We start from the raw sequence: 16787 nt of genomic DNA, 5'->3' as shown, positions 1-16787 counted from the left end.
TCTCAGCTCAGAAGGAAAGTGTTTTATGTAGCCTGAAGGCAAATTATTTTGGTCAACTTTGAAAGTTGAAATCTAATCAGATAATCTGTGAGATATAGAAATGTTTACTGACCTTTTAGTTTTCAAATGAATTTTAAAGACTTACAGATGCTATAAGTTTCTTGACCTAAATTAAATTAGTAAGCTCATCTTTGAATTCAGAATTTTTTGTTTGCAAAGGATGAAAGCATATTAAAGCCTAAAACCTCTGTTTAGAAAACTTGGCAGTGATACAAACAACTGTAAAAGTACTGGGAATATATAAAATAAATATATTCTGAATGGGAGGAGTGAGCTATCATGGTTGGATTCAGGGTTTCAGATGAAATGATGACACTCTGCCCCAAATATCTGGGGCAGGAAAAATGAGTAAATTGTTCAGCATCTGGTTTATTTTTCTCCTTTGGAGTCTTCCTCTTTGTTCTCCATTCTGTGCTACAGACCAGGACCTTACTTTTCCTTTTACTGCATGAGAATAGCTTGTGCCCCATACTTTTGGTATATTCATGGTTTTCTTAATTTGGAGGATATAAATCTTTTGATGATAATGGGCCTTCTCTCTTGAGCTGCAGTTTGCAAGAAGATGTGAAGGTAAGGGGCCGTGAATGTCATTTTCAGGAGACATTATCACTGATCTAGACAGCCTTTTAGGTTTCCTTTCCTGTTATGTCAAAACTGTTTCTGAACTGTTTCCTTCCTAGCAGCCCAGCCAGATGAGGAGGAGGACACAGGCTGCATCAGTGGCTCTGTACTCACACTGGCCTGAATTCCAGTCACAGCTCCTCCATAGTCGTGGGACAACCTACCCAGGCCTCAGCTTCCTCATCTTTATGTTATCTCCTAGCCCCTAGTCAAGATCATGAGTTTTGATTTTGTATTTTCTGACTTAATGCTTAAAATCCTACCCATATTCTAATGTTTTCTTTCCCCCTCTTTCACTAGTAACCTTTCTTATTGGTTTCAGGGGTTCAACAGGATATAGCTTCACAATCTCTGGATCAAGAAGTTTTATTAAAAGTTAAAACTGAAATTGAAGAAGAGCTAAAATCCCTGGACAAAGAAATTTGTGAAGGTCTCTTTATCCTTATTTTCCTAGTTAATTAGCGGGTTGTTTGGTGTGGTGTTTTTTTTTTTTTTTTTTTACAGTGGAGTGTTCACAACATTACACAGCTTCATGGGTATAGGATTATAGGGGTGAAACTAGAAAGTACCTCTTTCTTTCCTGGGGGAATCTGTTTATAAGTTTCTAAACTATACCCAACAGAGTAGATGGAACCTTTTCTTGTGTTAAGTAATGGACTACACAGTCATGTTAAGGTACTACTTTCCGTTCAGTGTGATTGATATCTTTATATTAATAACACTAAAGGGAGAAATATAAGTATGCGGCTTTCATTTCTCATGTGCTATAGATGGTGGTGGCAGTGATAACATTTTTAACACTGCCAAAAGAAACACTGTATACGTTGACAGTAACTTCCCACTTCTAGTCCCACCAGCCCCCTGTCTCCATCCCCAATCCGTCTGCTTTCTGTCTCCATGCATTTGCCTGTTATGGGTCTACACGTAAATGGAATCATACACTGGGTGGTGTTTTGTGACCGGCTCTTTCACTTAGCATAGTATTTTCAAGGGTCATCCACGTGGTAGCACAGATCGGTACTTCATCCCATTGTATGAAGAATAATGCCCCACTGTGTAGATGCAGCACATTCATCAGCTGATGGCTGTTTAGGTGGATTCCACTTTTTGGCTGTTACGTATAATGATGCTGTGAATATTCATGTACAAGTTTTTGTGTAGATGTGTATTGCCCAGTGATTTTTATTTTTTTATTTTTAATTTTTGGGTTTTTTGTTTTCTTTTTTTTTTCTTTTTTTTTTGGCCATGCCACGTGGCTTGCTGGATCTTAGTTCCCGACCAGGGATCAAACCCGGGCCCTCGGCAGTGAAAGTGCCGAGTCCTAACCACTGGACCGCCAAAGAATTACCTGCCCAGTAATTTTTAACAAGAAAAAATAGAAATCGTGTTTATAAATCAGCTCCCTTTTGAACATTAACAAGACCTAATGTTAATGTTCTCTTTTATTTTCCTTTACTGACATTTTTTTTTTTTTTTTTTTTTTTGCGGTACGCGGGCCTCTCACTGCTGTGGCCTCTCCCGTTGCGGAGCACAGCTCCGGACGCGCAGGCTCAGCGGCCATGGCTCACGGGCCCAGCCGCTCCGCGGCATGTGGGATCCTCCCAGACCGGGGCACGAACCCGTGTCCCCTGCATCGGCAGGCGGACTCTCAACCACTGCGCCACCAGGGAAGCCCCTACTGACATTTTTAACTGATTAATGTTATAATTCTGTTTTAATCCTTGCCCATTTCTGGTAACAGTACTGCATGGCAAAATGGGCAAAAGGCAGAAAAGAAAATGGCAACGAAGGCTTATATGCACTTCCTCATCGAACCTGTATTCCCCAAGACTTAGCATCAGAGTGGGCGTTCTCAGGCTTGCTCAGACCGTGCAGCATCTGTGAACTTTGTAGCCATGTATATCTTTCTTGAAGAAATACATATTTAACTCTAGTGAAATTTGCAGCCTTCTAGGAGCAAGCTTTGCATTAATGCAATAAATGCTTTGTGGAGGTTATTGATAACCCTTGGGAGTGGGTACAAGCCACCTGCTTTCCTGGAGGTCTGTGCCCTGCACCCCATTTGTACCCTGGACCAGGGATGATCTGGCCTCTCCTTCCTGCAGTTAGAGCAGGGCTGCGTCTGTGTAACAGGGGGTGAGGAAGCAGAGGAGAAGCTGGCTGTGTGAGTGGGCAGCTTGTATACTTTTAAAATATATCCATGTGCATGATTGTGAGTTTGGAAGTTCACTCTAAAAGGGAATGAAAGTCATGAGGTCCTCTAAGGTGGAATAACTGATTAGAATCTGGTTTAAGAAGAGCCACATTTGTAAAGGTAAAAACCTTGAGATCTTGAGGGGTGATAGAGCTGGGCGTTGCTCTCACTTATTCTCTGACTGAGCGGGGCTGCGGTGATAGACAGAATTGGTTTGTGTATTTTGCCATGTCAGTTGAACCTTTTTCTTCTCTTGAAACTAAGATTTTTCATAAAAATCTTTCCTTAAAAAAAAGAAGCCTCTAAATTGAAGGCCTTCTAAAGGAAACATTAATATCCCATGACGATTATCTGACATTTTTAACTGGCTTATAACTAACTATTAGCTAGTTCCCGGTAGTTGGCATCTTAACCCCCTGAGCTTTTACAGCACAGCTTCTGACGTTGCTCATTAACTTGGGTTTTCCTTCTGTCGTCTTCAGCCTTCGCCAGCACAGGCTTCGACCGCCACACTTCGCCCGTGTTCAGCCCCGCAAACCCCGACAGCTCCGTAGAGGACTGCTTGGCTCACCTCGGGGAGAAGGCGTCGCAGGAGCTGAGGGCGCCTCTGCTAGGGGCCTTGCAGACGCTCCTCAGCCGGTGAGTCCCCACGGCCTCTGCGCTCTTAAGCCTCCGTTTTAGGTGAACAGTGTCACTTCTTTTCTCACTTACTTGTCTTCACTTTTTCTTTTTTCTTTTTTTTTTTTTTTTCCCGGTACGCGGGCCTCTCACCGTTCTGGCGTCTCCCATTGCGGAGCACAGGCTCCGGACGCGCAGGCCCAGCGGCCACAGCTCACGGGCCCAGCCGCTCCGCGGCACGCGGGACCTCCCCGGACCGGGGCACAAACCCGTATCCCCTGCATCGGCAGGCGGACTCTCAACCACTGTGCCACCAGGGAAGCCCCTACTTTTTCTTTTTTTGCTTTCCCAAATCATCTCTGTTTGTGTTTTGAGCAGTGATTTAATTGTTCCAGCATGAATTTGACCATTTGTATTTACTTGTTGGGCTGTCAGGTTTCAACAAATGCTTTCACCGGTTGTAAACACAAGCTATTTCGCTTGTGCTGACCACTTTTTACCAGCACTCCCTCGTGACCAGCGTAAGTGGAATGACTGGGGTTTTATTCATTGTACTGTGGGATTGACATTGTGTCCATATTTGGAGTGTCCCGGATGTTGCTACACTTTCGGGTTGCACACCTACCTGTGGAACTGATGCCACATTCCTACTGTGGAAACTTCTTTCCTAGCTGTCGTGCTGGCTATTAAAGCCAAAGGCAAGAAGCTCATCATGAAAGTATATTAAGTAGAACCAAGTCATTTATTGTAAACCTTAAAAATTTTTTTCCCTTAATTCTTTTATGAGAATCATTAACAGATTGGTGTGAATTTAAAAAAATGTTTTTTAATGAAGATTGACGACTAAAACAAGGTGAAGACTGTTCCTTCACTCAAGAGGCCAACATTCAGATGCCAGATTACTGTTGCAGTAAAGTAATCCCTTACTTCCACAAAGGCAAAGCTTATACGTTACCATTTGTTAGGAGAAAGCAGTTTGGGTCTAAGGATGATTCAGTTTGTTTCCGCATATTTTGGTGACATGAGCAAATGTAAAAATCCCAGCTATACATAAGAAACAGTGAAATGAAAATCATATTTGGATTTTCTTAACTTTATACATAGAAAGTTTAAAAATAAATGTGGAGAGAAGATTCTGGGTGTGGGGAAGTAAAACTGAGACAGGAAATCTGGAGGCACAGCGGTGGCTTTCAGAGTGCCGTGAGGAGGTGAGGCCCGCCCCACTCTGCTAAGCCAGAGCAGCCATACTCGCATGGAGTTGGTATATTTAGCTTTCATCTTAGATTTGAAGGAGCCTACGCTTCGGCCAATACAAACATAAAGAACTTGTAAAAGCAGTTGGGACTGGGAGTAAAGTAACTGAGAAGCATAAGGCAAAAAGTGGTCTCCAGCTTTGATGCAGACTATTTGTGTCAAGTCATTTCCCTCTGTCCTAGCTTCTCTGTTCATTTCCACTTTACTGGGATACTACGAGCTCTCCAAAGAACAGCATTATAGTTTTATATATGTACAATGTATGTGAAGAACAGTATGATAGTATATGTATTTGGAGTCCTTTTCATGATATACAGGACAAATTGATCTTTTCACTGCAAAGTAAATTGTATTTTAAAAAATACAGTCTTAGATGAATATTTGTTTTGTCTTCCCCCAAAACTTAACAACTTCAAAAAGTTATTAATATCCTGAAAATAACTGATGATGAACTAGAAGTATTATACAGGTTGATGGCAGTATTTTTAAGGTGGAAAATACTACTTATTCCCCCAAACAGTTTTGTTAAAGTAGGGAAGCTAATCCTGAACTCTTCATACAGCCAAGCACCAGCAATCTGAAAAGTTTTTCCCCTGGAATTCCCTGGCAGTCCAGTGGTTAGGACTTCACCAGATTTTCACTGCCGAGGGCACAGGTTCGATCCCTGGTCGGGGGATCTAAGATTCTGTGAGCTGCACAGTGCAGCCAAAAAAAAAAAAAGAAAAGAAAAGTTTTTCCCCTCCCCTTTCTTCTTTGCTGAATTCAAGTAACTCATTAGATAGGGCTGATTTTTTAACTACTTATTTTTCTACGTTTAAGATTTCCTTTGAGGGCTTCCCTGGTGGCGCAGTGGTTGAGAGTCCGCCTGCCGATGCAGGGGACGCGGGTTCGTGCCCTGGTCTGGGAAGATCCCACATGCCGCGGAGCGGCTGGGCCCGTGAGCCATGGCCGCTGAGCCTGCGCGTCCGGAGCCTGTGCTCCGCAACGGGAGAGGCCACAGCAGTGAGAGGCCCGCGTACCGCAAAAAAAAAAAAAGATTTCCTTTGAGTGTTTTAATCTGCTGGATCTTTTATGTGCATATATGTGTGTACGTATAATGTTTCAAATCATGTTTCATTCTGAAGGATGCTAAAGTACTTTAGCCTGATAGACTCCGCGTAAGGCCTGGCGTGGTGCACAGCGCAGCAGGCAGTTCAGGAAAGGCCATGAAGGGACTGATGCACGCAAGCAGAGCTGCAGGGAGCAACAGGCAGGTTAGACGGTGGCGTGTCTGCTTCAGGCCTGTGTTACAACCACCTAGTGTGTCGCCCGGGCCTTCAAACAGTTCTACGCTTACTTTAATGGCAGTGCGATAGCAGGAAGGTCGCACATAACATCTTATTAAGACGGTCATCCCTCATATCTTAACTCCTTCAATGTCACTATGCTGTTACGTTATATTGACTTACAGAAAAGAACTATACCTGTGTCATCAGAACTGTTTCCTGAAACATCTAGAGCCACACGCTGTCCAGCAGATAAAATGCAGGTCACATGTATGTAATTAAAAATTTTCTAGCAGCCACGTAAAGATATTAAATACAGATTTTAAATATATTTTATTTAACTCAATGTGTTAAAAATATTATAGTTGGAACATGTATTTATTATAAAAATTATTGGTGAGATGTCGTAGGTTCTTTATTTTTAGCGAGTCTCTGCAGTCTGGTGTGTTCCTCAATAATAATGAGGATTATTGGACCTCATTACCCTGGTCCAGATGCTCCTTGGCTACATGGGGCATCAGTGTGTCATGGCCCATTTCAAAATCCTAGGAGCAGCGGCGTGTCCCTTGGAGCCAGCACTAACTGGGTGTGAATTCCTATTCCTCTGTTGCTGCTTGCAGCCCTGTGGATTTGGGACAGTCTCTTAGCTTTTCTGAGCTTCAGTTTCCTAGTGTGCAATAGAATATAAAACACAAATGTATAAAAATATAAAACACAGCAGTAGGCTACCAGTAAGTGTACCTGTTATCAATCTTAAATATTCATGGGCTGAAGAGATCACAGACCCGGGGTGGTCAGAGCAGAAAATGCCTTTGGAATGGATTTTAAAATCCTATAAAAGCAAGGCGCCTCTCCTTTTTTACATATATGTTAATTCTTTGCCAACAAAAGGCGGTGGGGGGAGGGGGGAGGTCAATCTTTACTAATCTGTTGTCTGAGAGCCTTGGTGCCTTCATGTGTAAGTTGCTACGGAGTGTCTTTGTCGTTGGTGTTAATTTGCACGTGGGCCCACGCTGAGAATGCAGCACTCACGCCCATCCCCTCAGTAAACGTGTCTGTGTGACAGGAATAATCAGAAGGAGAGCCTCGCCCCAGGGTTGGGTGTCACAAGACTCCAGGTTAAAAATAGAGCTCATTTATTGACCTTGCTTATTCCAACTTATGTCCCCAGTTTGAAAAGTCTTCCAGTGACAGTGTCTCTTTAATTTTTAAATATTTTACATTTTTTGCCTTTAACTTGTTAAAAAAGTTTAACTTGTTCTTTCAATTTTATTAATGAGGTAATTTTTGTTATTTGTTATTACTTGATTCTGTATTAATAACCCAAGTGTTTATATTTATCTCCAACATAGAAGCCTTGTTGGATAAGTTTCAAGCAACTGTAAAAAATTTGTTATTTTATATTTTTCTCTTTTTTGTTGTAAACTGCTTTCCCAAGCTGGTAGCATAAGTCTCAGCCTGTAGATAATGCTTAAAGAAAAACGCATGCCAAATGTTAAAAGCCATGTCTCACAGGAAACTATATGTTGGCAAATCTGTGTTACTTTAGCAAAAAGTTCAACAGCAAAGTAGTGACTGTACGTTTATTTATCTGGAAATGTAGAATTTTCCTTCTTTGTGACACAGACTTTTAAAAAAATCTCTACAGGCCATTGACATATCAGGCATATCGGGAATGTACAGTGGAGACCACAGTTCATGCCAGCGGCTGGAATAAGGTATAAACCAAGTTATCGTTTCTCTTACAAGATTTTAGTGTGTTAGTGATAAAGTACAGGAGGGATTGATAGCATCGTACAAGAGAAAACTGTTAGAGCTTGTTGTTTAATGCATAAATCCAGCTGTGTTATGCAGTGTTTCTGATTAAGGCTGGCGCAGAACCACATGTTCCATAGTTGTGCCATCTGCCTTCCCATCTGTCCTGAATTTCCCATGATCTCTTCATTTCTCTGCCTTAGATGTGACATTTCTTTCCAGGTGGTCATTTGTTCACAGGTGAGTATGTTTTGGGGACACAGCTTCTTGTGGTTCTTACAGGGGTACCATCTGAGCATTACAGCCATCCCTCAGAGATGGCAGAATGAATTTTATTAACTTTCGTTTTGTTGTTTAGTTAGCTAGTCAGTTAGGTCAGGTGATTAATCAGGAAAAAAAAAAGTTAAAGTACTTGCTTAAGACCCCTTGATTAATCAGGTGATAATCAGGGGGAAAAAAAGTTAAAGTACTTGCTTAAGACCCCTTGACTCGTACATTTTGGAACCAGCACTGGAGCTGAGATCTTTTGATTCCAGCCTCAGTGTTCTTCCACTGAACCATGCTGCTGATCCATTGTCTCAGGCTGTATTACCCCCACTTGTCACCTTGCCGGGGCGAGTCTCAGGGGATGCGGTATGGGGTGGTCCAGCTCACTGAGGAGGAAGTCTGGCCCTTAGTGATGTGGTGCTAGGGATGAGAAAGTGCAGTACAGTTATTTTTACAAATAGCCACCTCTACTCAGAATTGTCACTACTGTGAGCCAGACTGTGTGACCTTAGGTACCTAATAGATGTATATTATTTTTACTCACCTTAATACAGGCTTTGGAGGCATTAGAGCATAATCATTAGCATCCTAGGCCTGTAATCGGACTTGTTTCAGTATCAGCTTTGCCACTGACTAGATGCATATCTTTGGACAGGTAAATTAGCACTGGAAGTCTTAATTTTCACATATGTGAAGTGGAGATGATACTACTAACTTCAGAAGTTTTATTAGAACTGAGTGACATAATGTGTGGTTCGGTGCTGATTTTAGTGCAGTGTCTGGACCCATAGTAAGCACTCTGTAAGCAGGGGCTATTATGTTAGATTTGACACACGGAACCTTGTTACCAAATAGTCACTATTATGGAGTTTTAGTATGTTACTTAGCTGTAAAAAAATTTGTTAAAATATCTGACTGTTTCATTCGCTTTCGTGGAATAAAACAAACCTCTCGTTTTATAAATAACAATGAGCTTGGCTATGATATATTTCTTAGTATATCAAACAACAAATATTTAGATACCTAATATGACTCGCCTTCTCCCCCTATTTTATGTTCTTTTCCTGTCACCCTTGTCTAGGACTGTCACAATCAACTCTCGTATGTCTCCCGGCCTTCCCCACCCCCGCCCCCCATCCTATGCTTATCCTAAAAAATTGGCGTAAACCCCAGTCTTTACTCTCCCTCTTCACCCATCCGTTTTTCCCATTCCCTGCTTCATTTTAGTCCCTCATCTTGCCAAGGTTGTGGCTTGAATACCTCATGTAAATGAAGCATGCCAATTAGAATATGACTTGCTCTGATGAATCCAGTATTACTCTCCTAAGTCCTTCAGGGCTAAAAAGAACCTGGCTTATTATGATAGGAAACTGAAATGCCTCTTTCCACCCCAGTCAAAATCAGATTGGCTTATTTAAGCAATTAGCCCATACTTTGCATTTTATGTTTTGCATGAGTGTTTGCAAAATTCTGATATAGCATCATTATATGAATATGGCTATCTGGTAGGTACATAAGACTCAAATAAAAAAAATGTCCACAATCATGTCAAGTTTCCAAACTGAATGTCAGTTCATCTGTATAGGGATTTTAAAAGCATCTTGGTATAATGCTCTTTAAATAGATCAAAAGAAGTGGAGGAATAAAGCTGTCACAAACCCATATTAATAGAATGTTTTTTTAAAGTACATGTATAAATGTAGGCTGTATAGTATGTATATGCCAAGAAAAATAATTGGAATGTGTGCCAAAGCATTAAATAATCCATAGTAGTTATCTCAGAATTGTAGGTTGTTCTTTAATTTTTCCTCATGGGAATTGGTTTTCCTATGAACTTAACTGCTTATAGAAAAAGAGGAGAATGGCCATTAAAGGGAAAGGCTAGAGTGTTAGGGCACAGTGCTCACATGTAATAAACAGACTTTAGAGAGGAGTGAACTGTTTGCCTTGGTTAAGTTTTACTGGCATATTACATCACTCATCTTTTAAAATCTTTCATTATTAAAATGTCAGGCGTGCGCAAAGCGGAGCGAATAATGTAACAAACCCGTGTCCGTCCCTCAGCCTCGGCGGCTTTCAGCATGTGTCTGGTCTTGTTTCATCTGTTCCCCACACTGTACCCCTAGATTACCTTGAAGCACACCTCATAAATACATTAGTATGTATTTCCAGGGATAATTATATCCCTTTTTTAACAACTGAGAATACCATGATTACCTCAGGTATTAACAGTCATTCTAATATCAGCATATAGTCTGTTTATTCAGTATTCAGATTTTCCCAGTTGTTTCACAAAGGTCTTTTCCTAAGCTGATGTGTTTGAATCGAGATCCAGGCAAGGCTCATGCATTGTATTTGGTTGATATGTCTCGTCTTTAAAGATTTTTTGAAATATAATTCATATACCATAAAATTTACCCTTCTGAAATATACAGTTTAATGTGTTTTAGTACAATCACAGAGTTGTGCAGCCATCTCCACTGTCTAATTCCAGAACATTTTTATCTTCCCTGAAAGAAACCCCGTACCTTAGAGTAGTCACTCCCCATTTCCTGTTCCTTCCAGCCCCTGGCCATATGGCTTGACTCTGTCTGTGAATTTGCTTGTTCCGGGCATTTCATGTACATATGATCACATAATACGTGACCTAAGTCTCTTAATTTGCAGACTTACTCTTCCTCTTGGGGTTTTTTTTTTTCTCTCTAATTACTTACAGATTATTTGTTCTGTTAAATTTTCTACCTCCTGGATTTTATTGACTGAATCACTGAGATGCCAGCTAACATGCACAGCTGACCCTTGAACGATGCAGGGGTTAGGGGCACCGACCCTCCCTCCAGCTGCAAATGTTCATATAACTTAAAGTTGGCCCTCCTGTCCTCATACATGCATCCCTCCATACCTGCAGTTCTGCATCTGCGGATTCACCAAACTGCGGATGGGGTAGTACTGTAGTATTTACTGTTGGGAAAACTCAGTGTATCACTTACAGTTAGCCCTCAGTATCCGTGGTTCCTCCAGTTCAGGCCCATGCTGTTCAAGGGCCGACTGTATCTCCTTTCCATTGGTAGGTTGCTCTAGAGGCCTGATCATATTCAGGTTTAATCTTTGTGGCAAGACCGTGTCAGTGGTGGTAGTCTCTATTTCCTGTGGCGTCACACGGAGTGACACATAATGTCTCGTCTCTTAAATTTTATTTTGAAGCAGATATTTCAAAGGCATTCAAACCTAATCAATGGATTAGGTTTAGATATCAGGTGTACACATGATAATAAAATGCGGAATTGATGGAGAAGATCCAGGAAAGGATAACTTAAACGATAAAAACAGTGGAGGAATTGCTATGTGAAGAACGGACTAAATTAGTAGATTTCAGCGTAAAAAGTATAGTGAATGAGAGGGAATGTGGTTAAGGACTAAAGACAGTAGTGAAAGAGGATTACAGATTTATCTCTAGAATATTACATAGTAAAACGGGGGCAACTACATTTGATACATGAAAGAGGTAAATTTGGAACAAATAAGAGTATTATTTTTATATAGCAAGTATGAAATATTTGCAACTCATTTTTTTAAGAGGTAATAGAGCTTAAACATGAATAACTTTAAAATATGCATGTTCGTAGATTATTATGGGAAATGAGAATGTTTTGAGGTATGGAACATCCCAGGCCTTTGGAGCTGGTGTGATGTGAGTCTGTAGGGCTGGTTCACAAGCTCCTCTCCTGCTCCAGCTGAGACAGATACTAGGCTGGATGAACAGCCGTGTTCGTTTCTGTTTTCAAAAGTGTCACAGGCCTCTGATTGTAGAAAAGCCTAACGGTCTTCTCTATAGCTCTATACCCTCCATTGGTGCCAAGTAGGGCTTTTTGCTGCATTTTGGGCTGGAGTTCGTTTAGAATATCAAAAAGTGAAGATGTGTGTTTTTCGCATTTTTCTTTCAGACTTTGATAGAGATTCCTTCAGGGCTGCTTTTACTTAAAAAAAAAAAACAACCAAAGAATATTAGTAAGGACATAGACTCATTGTCTTTTCTGTTTGTCCTCTTCTGCAGAAATGTGTTGTAATCCCTCAGCCATGACTTCGGCGGGTCAGTGACAGGAAATTGGAATTGGTTTCATTTCCTTTCACGTCCTTCCCAGTTGTGTGGAGACCTCTTGATGATTTAGACAGAAGAGACTGCCTGCAGACAGTTAATTGAAAGTACTTAGTTCTTTTCAGTATGCAGGGGTTTTTTTGGAAGGAAAGGGACTCCAGTTAGGGACTAGGGACTCCGAAATAAATTTTTATGATTTTAAAATATTGAGCCATAAGGTTGTTAGGAGTGATGATAACACCTCTGGTTTTCGATGACTTGTATAAGATAGCTCATAATTTTGAAAGTTCTTGTTTTCAAATAGAATAAAAGGCCATGGTACAAAACGCACAAAGTACAGAAGACATACACTGGAAATACTTTCCCACCCTCGTCACCACTTACCTAGTTTTCCTCTTTTTAGGCTGCCACTATCACCAGTTTCTTAGGTATTTTTCAAAAATACTATAGGGTTATACAGACGTGTGTGTAGATGTTTTGTTCTGTTAACAATAATGTTAATAATAATGGTACCATTATTGTACATACTCTCCTTTATCTTTTTTCACTGCAAGTAAATCTTGGTAATTGGGCAGTGGACGATCTTATGCTTTTTAACAACTACTTGATATTTTACTGGATGACCAAAATTTGGTCTGTTGGGTTGTTTCCGGTCTTTTGCTATTATAAATAATGCTTCAGTTAATTTCCTGTATATATGTTGTTACGCATGCACGCGCGCATGCACACACACACACACAGGCCCGGTTGTTTTCATTCATATAATATTATTTCTACCACCCCGTGCTATAAAACATACATGCGTTATTCTCAAAAATTCCAGTAGGGGTCACTATTTTATTTCCTTTATTATAATAAAAATGGAGTTCCATTATGATACACTGGAGTGTATTTTCTAGTAGTTGAACATATAAAATGAACGGTAAGAATTTCAGTTTGTTTTTTACTCTCTCATCTTTGCCTTAAAGGTTTTGGTGCCTCTGATTTTGCTACGGCAAATGCTTTTGGAGTTGACAAGACGTGGTCAAGAACCTTTGAGTGCATTGCTGCAGTTTGGTGTGACTTTCCTGGAGGACCATGCTGCCGAGTACATCATTCAGCAAGGTGGCTGGGTATGCACTTTCAAGCTTTTTTTGGGTTTTTTTTTCTAATCATCTGAAAAGAAAAATAAAATTAAGCCCCTCATGGTTGTTTTTAAAAGCATAGGTTAAATATCATTAACATTATTGTTCAGTGTTATTTAATATTGTGATTGGATGGTGATCAATGGAAAGACTATTCTTGCAGTTTAAGTTAAATTAAGATTTTACTCCTAAATTCATATGTGGTTTTTTTTAATATTTATTTATTTATTAGGTTGCGCTGGGTCTTAGTTGCAGCAGGTGGGCTCCTTAGTTGCAGCTCGCCAGCTCCTTAGTTGCGGCACATGGGCTCCTTAGTTGTGTCATGCGGGCTCCTTAGTTGTGGCATGTGAATTCTTAGTTGCAGCATGCATGTGGGATCTAGTTCCCTGACTAGTGACCGAACGTGGGCCCCCTGCATTGGGAGTGCAGAGTCTTCACCACTGTGCCACCAGGGAAGTCCCCATGTATGGTATTTTTAAGTGGTTATAATTATGAAACATTTCATACTAGCAAAAAGTGTATAAATAACTTCTATATACTTAATATATAAAAGTATATAATAACATATACTGAGAAAAAATATATAATAAGTATATAATAACTTTTATATACTTACACTTTAGAGGTGAGGAATAATAAATGAACACCTATGTATTTATTACTCTTCCCAGTTGAAGAAAAGAACACAGTCAACACTTTTGAGTCTCCTTATATACCTCTCCTAGATATCCACATGTTCCTACCTACTTCACAAGGGCAACTTCTATTCTGAATTATAGTTTTAATATGTATATATCCCTAGACAGTATATTATTTTGTATGTTTGGAACTTTATGTAAATAGTATCATACGTATTCTTCTGTAACTTGCTGTTTTCATTCAGTGTTGTATTCTTTTTTTTTTGTGGTATGCGGGCCTCTCACTGTTGTGGCCTCTCCCGTTGCAGAGCACAGGCTCCGGATGCGCGTGGGCCATGGCTCACAGGCCCAGCCGCTCCGCGGCATGTGGGATCTTCCCGGACCGGGGCACGAACCCGTGTCCCCTGCATCGGCAGGCGGACTCTCAACCACTGCGCCACCAGGGAAGCCCCAGTGTTGTATTCTTAAGATTCACCTAGGTCATTATTTGTCAACTTTTTTTTCATTATCACCCCCCTAAGGTTCCTTTTTAGACATTTTTATCCTTATCATCTCCTTCCTCCCCACGTGAAATTTTAAAAGCACAGGTATAAGTCTGTTTAGGTACTGGGGACTTTTGGAGGGCGACAGGCCTTTGTAATATCTAAGATTGCTCACATCTCCCCAGACCAGTTTTAACCGTCGACTTCATCCCCTTTGAGAACACATGATCCAAGCTGATGTGTTGATGGGCGTTTGGTTTCCATGTGTAAATATGTCACAATTTATCTGCAGTTTATTTATCCACAGGCTTGCCAGTAGACATTCCTTCCTTTCTGCTGTTGGAAAGAGTCTCATCCATATGTGCAGGAGTTTCTCTGGGGATATACTTGGGAGTAGAATTGCTGGTTCCAAGAGTATAGACATGTTCTGATTTACAAGATGATGCCACAGCATTTTCCACAGTGGTTTCCAGCTTGCCCTCTGTCAACAGCATATAAGACTTTTTCTTTTTAAATATGAGAACTTTTGTTGTTGTACCTCCTCCCCAACACTTAATATTGTCAGACTTATTAATTTTAAAAATTATTTATTAAAATAAGATTATTTAGGAATAATTTTAGATTTACAAGAAAGTTACAAAGATAAAGCATCCCCACATGCCCTTCACCCGGTTTCCCCTAGTGTTAACATCGTGCATAACTGTGGCTCCTTTGTCAAGTTGGCTTTTCCACATTGACTTTATATCCAGCAGATTTGTCCAACTATCTTATTATTCTGATTATCTCTGGGCTCCTTTGGGTTTTCTACATAGAACATCACACCATGTGTGAATAATGTCAATTTTTTTTTCTTGATGAGTCTATCTTTTTAAAAAAATGTATTGCACTAATCATCACCATATTAACAGAATTGGTATTAGAATCCATCCTTGTCTTTTCTGATGTTAATGTGAGTTAAATTTCCTTTAATCGTTCCACCATTTAGTTGTATCAGTCCCGATGAGTGAGGTTGGCCTGTACTTTTTCTTGTTTGGTTTCAGTTTTAAGGGTGTGCTGGCTTCATAAAAGAATTTAGAGTTGGGAAGAATGGTTCCTCCTTTTCTGTACTCTGGAACAGTTTGTATGAGACTCAGATCATCTGTGCCTTGCTTCCTATAACATTCCTTCAAAACCACCTGGTATTTTCTTTGAGGGAAGGTTTCTGTTTTTTCTTGTCAACTTTTGATAATCTTTCTAGAATATTATCCGTAAATTTTCAGATTTGTTGGCATAGAGCTATTCATATTTTCTTTTTTTGGAGGAAGGTACAGTGGATTTTAATTTTTTTAATTCTCTTACACTACTTACTTTTTTAAAAAGTTTTCTTTTGGAGAATTTTGTATATATATGAAAACAGACACGAGAGTATAATGAACCCCCATCACTTAGTTCTAGCAGTCATTAATTTACTGCCAGTTATGCTTTATTCACATCCTAGTCACTTCCACTCTTAATACAGTAGTATTTTGAAGCAAAATCCAGACATCCTATAATTTTATCTGTAAAGATTTCACTATGTGTCTCTGAAAAATAAAGGTTCTTTTTTAATTTTAAATCACAATACCATTGTCACATCACAAAAAAATTAAAAATAATTTCTTCATATCATCAAATATCCTGTTAGCATTCAAATTTCCAAATGTCTCAAAAATATCCTGTCTTTAAGTCTATGCAATGCGTGGGTCTGTAGTTCCTTTTTTATTTTATTTTACTTTATTTTTCACTGTGTTGGGTCTTCATTGCTGTGTGTGGGCTTTCTCTAGTTGTGGCGAGCAGGGGCTACTCTTCGTTGCGGTGCATGTACTTCTTATTGCGGTAGCTTCTCTTGTTGCGGAGCACGGGCTCTAGGCACGCAGGTTTCAATAGTTGTGGCTTGCGGGTTCAGTAGTTGTGGCTTGCGGGCTCTAGAGCGTAGGCTAAGTAGTTGTGGTGCATGGGCTTAGTTGCTCCGCAGCATGTGGGATCTTCCTGGACCAGGGCTTGAACTCGTGTCCCCTGCATTGGCAGGTGGATGCTTAACCACTGCACCACCAGGGAAGTCCCGAGGCTTATTAATTTTATTTATTTTCTCAAAGAACCAGTTTTTGGTTTTGTTGATTTTCTCTATTGATTTCCTATTTTCAATTTCATTGATTTCTGCTCTATTTTTATTATTATCTTTTCTTCTGCTTACTTTGGATTTAATTTACTCTGCTTTTTCTAGTTTCCTAAGGTGGAGGCTTAGATGATTGATTTTTGATCTTTCTTCTTTTCTAATATATGCATTCAATGCTGTAACTTTCCACTTAAGCACTGCTTTCACTGTCTCACACAAATTTTAATAAGTTGTATTTTAATTTACTTCAAAAGATTTTTTATATTTTTCTTGAGATTT

General features: G+C 40.0%; 1 protein-coding gene across 6 annotated transcripts in view; it reads left to right on the top strand.

Annotated features, from left to right (window-relative positions):
- The window catches only part of BCL2L13 (BCL2 like 13), a 65881-nt gene that overhangs the window by 35556 nt on the left and 13538 nt on the right, over positions 1-16787 (top strand). For 4 of the 6 annotated variants that reach the window (XR_010947404.1, XM_067755943.1, XM_067755945.1 and 1 more), the window contains exons 3-6: positions 1004-1111; positions 3358-3514; positions 7661-7730; positions 13099-13242. Coding sequence is in view for 5 of the 6 variants with exons in the window: in XM_067755943.1 (XP_067612044.1) it covers positions 1004-1111; positions 3358-3514; positions 7661-7730; positions 13099-13242 (479 nt within the window). In the remaining variant the exon portion in view is untranslated. Of the gene's footprint in view, positions 1-1003; positions 1112-3357; positions 3515-6197; positions 6283-7660; positions 7731-13098; positions 13243-16787 lie in introns of those variants that run through there. The other 2 variants (XM_067755947.1, XM_067755944.1) reach the window with 2 other exon arrangements.

Source organism: Pseudorca crassidens, chromosome 11 (genome assembly GCF_039906515.1).
Source record: "Pseudorca crassidens isolate mPseCra1 chromosome 11, mPseCra1.hap1, whole genome shotgun sequence".
NCBI classification, from domain to species: Eukaryota; Metazoa; Chordata; class Mammalia; order Artiodactyla; family Delphinidae; genus Pseudorca; species Pseudorca crassidens.
This window is presented reverse-complemented; position numbering and strand designations above follow the sequence as displayed.